At 39.5% G+C, this 8192-nt stretch overlaps 1 protein-coding gene across 3 annotated transcripts in view; it reads right to left on the bottom strand.

The window, feature by feature from the left end:
* Positions 1-6225, bottom strand: part of gtpbp1l (GTP binding protein 1, like) — a 16388-nt gene extending 10163 nt beyond the window's left edge. For 2 of the 3 annotated variants that reach the window (XM_005747812.1, XM_005747814.1), the window contains exons 1-4: positions 6158-6225; positions 5676-5866; positions 5059-5170; positions 2679-2859 (exon numbers count right to left, since the gene is read on the bottom strand). In XM_005747812.1, coding sequence (XP_005747869.1) covers positions 2679-2859; positions 5059-5170; positions 5676-5864 — 482 coding nt within the window. In that variant the 5' untranslated portion in view covers positions 5865-5866; positions 6158-6225. The other variant, XM_005747813.1, reaches the window with a different exon arrangement.
* Between the last annotated feature and the right edge of the window lie 1967 nt (positions 6226-8192).

Here is an 8192-nt window from a genome sequence, read left to right as displayed (position 1 = left end):
CGAGCCTATACAGCTTGGAGTAAGACAACATGCATGAAGAGGATGATGTGGACAAAATACTCATTTGCCTAATAATTCTGCACTCCCTGTATGCAGAGCTGTTACTTCAGTCAGGACCCTTTACAGTGTTGGAGGCTAAAGGAGCTTAAAACAGTGAGCCCTATATGAGAGAGCCAGTCAGCTGAGGCATGGCCTGGCACTGAGATCAGCTGACTGCCTGGCGTGCGGCTGACTTTGTGGACTCCCTCACCAACACTTTGGACAATTTTACAGCCAAGTCATTACAAATCTTTCTACCACCTCTAAACCCTCCCATTGAGTATATGAAGGTTCTCAATCTTCATTTCTAAAAATAAAACTGATGGAGACTGCCGGGTATTTTATTGAGACTAAAAAGAAATCCAGCTTAAGACCTACATCTATATTTTATTTCTTTTTCACTAATGGTGTTGTCCATTTCTGTTCTTGTGCGTTTGATTATAACAAGTTGGAAGTAAACAAGTATCCTCGGCTCAACATGCAAAATAAATAAAGGGAAAATTATGTCAAATGCAGGACGAGATCATTTTCAACCTTCTAAATTCAATCGAACATAAATGAAACTCAAATGACGCACAATAAGAAAAGACATGCCAAAAGTAAATAAACACTCCCAGCAGCAACATCAGGTACAAAAGGGCCTGTGCTATAATAAATCATCACCTGTCACAAACAGGCCAGCGTATTTGTTTTCTGGTTTATTGCTGCTCTATAAACAGGGACAAATGGACCCAAGCTATACAATATTGACACAGACATCAACAATACGAAGTACAGCATAAAACAGGTGCAGTGTGCAATTCATTTTCAACTTGCATGAGCAAGGCTATAAAAGACCATCACAGCATTCTCACAGCTGGGCCTTTGGTTCTTGGCTTTGTCTAATGCAACAGTACACAACTTTTCTATGAAGGTTCAGAAAGAAAGTGACTGCCATCAAAAAATGACTCCTCTTTCCTGCCTTGCTCTGAGACACAGACAAGTACATGATTCTGACACAAGGGTTATCTGTGCTAAGGCAGTGTGAAAGATAATGCACAAAGTAAGCCTCTGTGGACGCTGCCAAAGGAAAAATTCTGCTCACACAACTGCAAGATCACACATGGGAGCAGGTGGTTCGGCCAATATGACTAAGATTACTAGTGTGGATGAGATAGAGCCCAGCATGTTTGATGTGAAGCTGATCAGGTCTGCTGCAGTGACTGTCCAGTGCTGACTGTGAAACATTGGGCTGGTGGTGAGCTGATAATGGAGCTGGAGACTGCAGAAGGTTTAGAAGATTTGATGCATGCACCGTTTTGGCTTTACATTTGGTTTCTGCACATTTGCTAGGGTTTATAACGTATATATGCACATGAGCTGCAGACTTCAGCTATTACTCCTGTACTATTATTTTATTTACCAGCCACTTTGATAACAGACCCATATCATCTATTACTTCTCCAGTGAGCCTCATCCTGTGGATGAACTCTACTTCCTCTGTTTTGAGCTACAGGTTGTGCCAGTTGTTCTTACAACAGGTTTCCACATTCTGAAGGTTCTGGTCACAGTGGAGTTGGAGCAGTCGGACAGGCTTTTTGGGGAAGCAGGTGAATGACAGAGGATCACCACAACAACATGGCCAGTGACTCAGCCAAGGGGACAGAGGTGTCAGGAAGATCAACAGCGAATGAACTTTTAAAATAAGAGCAGGGGGACTGTCTGTGTCATGAGTCCATGAGTAAATCAATAACGCATGGTGATTTTTTTTTCAGATTCATAAACATAACAATTCTTAAATGACTCACAAAATTACTGGTGAGCCGGCCTAATGGAAGTTTACATATGGCAAAGACTAAATATCTAAATACAGATTGAACTCCCAAGCTCAAAAAGCTTAGCTGGAAAAAGGATTTTACCAACATGTCCCTTGACCTGAATTCAACAGAGCACCTTAAAGTATTTTAATGTGAAATGTAGATCAACAAAAGTCCTGCAGCAAAGAGCAGCTAAAAAAGTAATCACAGAGAATTTCAAAAATTCAGCCCATAAGTGTGAGCCAGACTGTAAGCTTCCTTTTCTAAGAGGTTTCTGTAATTACAAAAAAAAGAGACAAATATATATATATATATGTAATAAAAAAAAGAATAAAATCTAATTAAGGGTGAATTGAGTTTCGATGCATTTCATTCTTATAAATTTGAGTCTGGTTGCCAGTTTTGTCTTTTATTGCGTCTTATTCTGCTATTGTGAACATCTGGGAGAGAAGCTTTTTGCTGACTTGTCGGAAGCGCAAATTCTTATTTGATTCGTTCAAAACACTATTTAAAAAAAATGAAGCAATGTTAGACAGGTGCATTAGTTTGATTACATACTTCTTCCTGGTGGAAACAACTATCACAACAACAGGAACCTGTGCTTTAAATCTGCCTATAAACCTCTTCGGCAGTGCTGGCCAAAGAGCCATTTCTGTAGCTTTCTGAACCCAGTGATACATCAAAACTCATTTATGCAACAGAATATGTTTGAGTCATATTGTCATATAACCTGGCATTCAATAATAGCCAAACCCAACAGTCACATTAACAAGTTAACAATGCAGGTACATTTTCTAATGATTCTTTTGCCTACACCCCAGAACCTCCCCTCATATTTTTTACCTGACTTCTAGGAAATCCTGCTCGCCCACGCGTCGACGGATGAGGTAGTCTCGAATCTTTCCTCCAGCGTCTGTCCTTTCTCTTAGCATGATTAAGTCAGCCTCAATCTGTTCACACAGCGACCGCACGGTGGCTACCGACGCCTCCATGTCCTTTTCATCCAGACCATAATCACCTCCATCTAAATGAAGCGTATGAGAAAGGAAGAAGTCACTCTCATGCAGGACAGTGAGGGACCAATTTAATGGATGTTTTTAGAAAAAGCAATTTCAGCAGTAATGTGAAGCCACACCCTTGGAAAATTGGCATCTTCACTGCTAACTGGGCAATACAGGAATGTTAGTAACATGTAATATGAGAGGGTGGTGACTGGGAGGACAAAGACCACACAGAAGAATGAAAGAGGGTAAAACAGGTGGTTTTTAAAAGAAAGATGGGAGTAGGTGTAAAGAGACGAGAACATTTAAATTACTGAGACCAGAGCAATTTTCAAAATGAACGAATCACCAGCAGTCAGCTTCAGACAACTTTTAAGAGAAGACTTTATTTTCTAAAGGCTGTATATATGCAGATTACTCTAAATTTTCAAAGAAACCCACAGTATTCATCCACTTAACGGGTAAAGAAATGTATTAATCCATTGGTTGCTGCCAGTTGCTTTACAAGTAAAACTGGCACACATAAATTACAATAACAACAAAAAAGCTTATGATTGATTGACAAAAAGAAACACAGCCAGTTAAGGCTGCTCGATTATGGCAAAAATGATAATCACGATTATTTTCACTGAAATTGAGATCTCGATTATTTGACGATATTTATTTAACAATAACAATGTATTGAATAATGGCTTTAAAGATTGTCAAAAATAATATGAAATAGTGTGCAAATACTGATGATAGAGCAAATGTTTGCAATATAAAAAATAAATGAAAAATGTAAACATTAATATTTAGTGAACTTCAAAATACTGCATAATATTAATGCATGCTTAGGCTGCTGCCCCCGCGACCCGGCCTCGGATAAAGCAGATGAAGATGGATGGATGGATGGATTAATGCATACAAATAACCAAACATCAAGACAATCTGTGTAGCCACACAATGCACAATTGCATCAAACTGACATTAAGGTATGCCAACTAAAGTTGCTGCTCCTTCACTTTGTGAGCGGTCTTTAAATGATTGAATGAATTTGTAGTGTTTATTAACAAAGTTTACACACTATGTCTACTTGATCCACGTGTGACTCCGCGAATCCATAATGTTTCCACACCACTGAAGTCGTTTTCCCTCTCTTTTCAAGCAACGGCATTCTTTCTTCAGCAGTCATTATCCTCTCCTCTCCAAATAACTTTTGCTTAGCTTTCCGAGCTTCCCTCGGGTCCAATTAATTGTTGTGACGCGTGTTTGAAACGCAGAGAGGTGCGCTCGATTTACCACACAGAGCAGCACAAGAGTAAAGCACGAGGGATGTGCTAATAATCGGCTTGGTCATTTTTAATGATCGTTGAAAGCCCAGATCGTAATTTTGATTAAAATTCGATTAATTGAGCAGCCCTACAGCCAGTCACATTAGAAAGTCTGTTAGTTTTTGTCTGACTCGTCAGACAGCCTTTGGTGCTGATATTCTGTCTGTACCACTACTGACAGTGCCTGTGCTGACCGAGGATAAAGTGACATGCCCTTATGTGTGCTCTGGGTCAGACAGTTGCTTTAACAGTCAGAAAATAGCACAAAAAGGCCAGCTGTGTTTGTGTGTAGAGCTTTAGAATGAACAGCAAACAAATGGGATTAGCTGTTTGGGAGGCCCAGAAGTGATGACACAGCTACAACACAACAGTGACTGAAAAATACCAATAAAACTACTTTTCCCTAACAATTACTATGGCTATGAAGCAATAGGTGTTATACCCCACAGCCACATGTTTGAGTTTATGTTTTTGAATAATTAACTTTTATTTTAGAAGTCAGGCACTGACATAATATAGCTGTACAATTTTTTCCTTTGCTTTACAGATTTCAGCCTAGTCTAAAAACAATATGCCTGCTAAAAGTCTTTGGTGCCACCTACAGGACATCCTGAACATACACACACCAGATGACTGAAAACACAGCTTTCTTGCCTTAGATAATCTCAGACTTTTAGCCCTAAATAAATATTTCCTCTCATTCAATAACAAGATACAGTTTCCAACTGCTAATACATTATTTTAAATTTAAAAAAAGACTTCTATTTAAAAAAAACACTTTCTTTCCTTTTTTCTTGTCTTTTGTGTGTGTGTGTGTGTGTGTGTGTGTGTGTGTGTTTTCTTGCCACATTATCCTATTTTAAAATTACTATACATTAATGAAGTTCACTGGAAGTTGCTAACTCTTACCTGAGCCCATCCCAACCACATAGATTGTCTCTCCGCAGCCCTCATCTATCAGCGCCCTCAAATGTCTCAGTAATGAATCATATTGCTCCCCTGTTGGACTCACAAGGACCAGCTGAAAGGTAGAGACAGTAAATGAGATAATAGCTGAACATTTGCAAAGGTCAGACAGGGCAAGCACCGTTAAACAAGTCTTCTGTGAGTGCACATACAGCAAGTCACTACCGCAACAAGTAGTCAGCATTTTATAAAAACAATTTTACACAATAAAGTTTTGTTGGTGTTTTGTTTTGGTTCAGTCAGACTATTTAGGATGCTCCATTCAACAATACAAAAAGAACTGCAAAGTTTGCATATACAGTAGTTAGGTTACATGTCTAGTATGCTGCCAGCTGGATACAGTTAGATATGGTGCAAAATACTGTACGTGTCACTTTCTCTGGGATGCACAGCGAGCATTAAATGCCCCGTGTACAACTTTTAAGCACCTGTAAAGTTATTATGGCGTACTACGTGGCACTCATTCACACGGTGACAATATAGAAAACCAATGAACAATCTGCTCAGTCGGAATGTATTAAAACGTAACGACTCAACGCGCAATTAACAATGAGGCCCACCTTGCTACTTAAGTCTAAATGATCCGCGGGCTCTTCATTTGTATCCTCGCCGTCTTCAAAGCCCTCTCCGCCGGACTGATCCTCGGCACACCCCCGGTCCGGTGCAAACATACAAGCAGGCACTATAGACTCTGCTGCTGGCGCTGTACCTGGGTGTAACGCTGGTTCTGTCGCCGTTAACGACGCCATTTCTAGAAAAAGTATGAAAATAGCAAATAAAACAACTAAATTATGTGTCTGGCTTCAATGGCTAACATTTAGACATTAGCAATGATAGAAAGTTAGGCTGGTTAATAGAGCCAGCTAGTAAATGCTAACCAAACATCGAACATACAACATTTAACACTCTTAACAGGGGAAAACGAGGTTTTAATAAATCGACACAGCTGCGAGATGACGACTAGATGTCCATACTTTTATACGTTTAAACTGTTGATGAAGATGAATTATATAATACATTCTCTCAAGAAACGAAGGCATACCAGAAGTTGCTAGCTAGCTGATAGGCTAACTTAGTTGTTTACTCTGGTTGGCTTCGTTAGCTTGGCACTGACTGTATGGCACGCCCATCAAAAAATAAACAAAAGGGATTGGCTACACTATAGGTAGCCCCGCCCACTGTTGGCGTACATGAACTTGTCGCCTTTAGTGACCTACTTTGACATGCATAGCCATCAACACACACGCTCTGACTATAACATAATATGCATAATAAAGAAAAAGCGTATAATTTGTGTGTATTAAGAAAATGTTCTGATTTGTTAAATCAGTTATGCAGTCCTATAAACATGCATGGAAATCGATTATAAAAGGCAAAATATGCAGAGTATGGTCCAGAGTTGATTTCGTGTTGTAATTTCAAATTTGTACAATACAGTTATTTGTTTCATTTTAGTTCGGTTTCTGTTAGTTTCAGTTGTAGTTTTAGTCTTTATTCGTGGCCTGAAGGATGTTTTCAGAAAAGCCATCACCTCTAAAACAACAACAAAAACATGAGCACTGAGCAACAGTGGACATCCAAATCATGGAGATTAAAACAGATTTGAAAGTTGGTCATTTGTACAGAAGTACTGCTAAAGATACTCACACATCCACTATTAACACAGACTCTCCCCAGTGTCTGTGTCTGATGAGCTCAAGCAGGTACTGAGAGTCTGGTGTGGGGACGTTCAATGAGTCCACATAATCTTGTGTCAACAAGCAGTTCAAAAGAGGGTAAAAAAAAGTATACAGCTGTCAATAAATATACGGATATTTAATAAAGTAGTTAAAGTCATCATGCATCCTATTCGCTCGTGTTATGCGCTCTAATTATATGCGCTCTAAATAAAGAAAGGCTTTTATTTATTTCTTTTGAAAACTTCGAATTCGTCAGTGTCACCAATCTGCTGCAAGCTGACAGAAATGTAAAGGGGGCACATGGCGGTAATCGAGGTGGGAAAAGGGGTGGGGGTTGGGTTCGGTGTTCTGGATAACTGTTTTTGTCATGTAATTGGATTGCACTTTGTCAGGTCTCTACCCTAAGACCTGAACAACTTGGGTGTCCCATCTGAAGGCTAAGCTTCTGCTGATCTAGCTTTTAGGGTCACTGAGACACACAAACCCCCTGACCTCATTAAAAACAAAACAACAAGTATTAACAATTGCTAACAATTCTCTTTAGTTGAGCTCTAATCTGAGAGGATGTTAACTTGCGATTTCTGCGGCCTGTGATTCAGATGATTTTATCCTCAGCAGCAGAGGTGACTCTTGGTCTTCCCTTCCTTGGGTGTCCTCATGTGAGCCGGTTTTGTCGTAGCACTTGATGGTTTTTGCGAATGCACATTGAAAGATTTAGCAGTTTTGTGGACTGACTGACCTTCAGTTCTTACAGTAATGATGGACTGTTGTTTCTCTTTACTCAGCTGATTGGTTCTTTCCATAATATGAATTCTAACAGTTGTCACATAGGACTGTCAACTGGGTACCAACCTGACTGCTGCACAACACAACTGATGGTCCCAACCTCATTAAGAAGGCAAGAAATTGCACAAGTGAACAAGGCACACCTGTGATGTGAAAACCACTTCAGGTGACGACATCATGAAGCTCAGTGAGAGAACGCCAAGGGTTTGCAGTAGAGATGGCACAATACCACTTTTTAATGTCCGATACCAATATCATAAATTTGGATATCTGCCGATACCGATATGAATCCGATATAGCGTATTTTGTAATCAATAAAACTGTTTTTTATAAATATCTTGCAGCATTTTGTATAAGGTCATACTCAAGTTTTTAAAAACAAGAGACTGAAGCTATTCTGTTATACCTGTATGCAAAAAATACACTCCACCCAAACATTTCATAGTTCAGCAACACTGATCAATCTAATAAATTTAAACCTACACCATCCTCCCTATTCTGGTATTTTAAATAGTACTGACATAAACGGTAGTAACCAGACCGAAAAGCAGCGCACATTTCGGTGCTTTATTTCGGTGCTTTTTTTTCCTGAGCTGTGATACACTTTAGATT

This window comes from Pundamilia nyererei, unplaced genomic scaffold (assembly GCF_000239375.1).
Source record: "Pundamilia nyererei isolate P.nyererei 1_Seehausen unplaced genomic scaffold, PunNye1.0 scaffold00205, whole genome shotgun sequence".
Lineage (NCBI taxonomy): Eukaryota > Metazoa > Chordata > Actinopteri > Cichliformes > Cichlidae > Pundamilia > Pundamilia nyererei.
The sequence above is the reverse complement of the archived record's forward strand: the minus strand, read 5'-3'. Positions and strand labels throughout refer to the sequence as shown.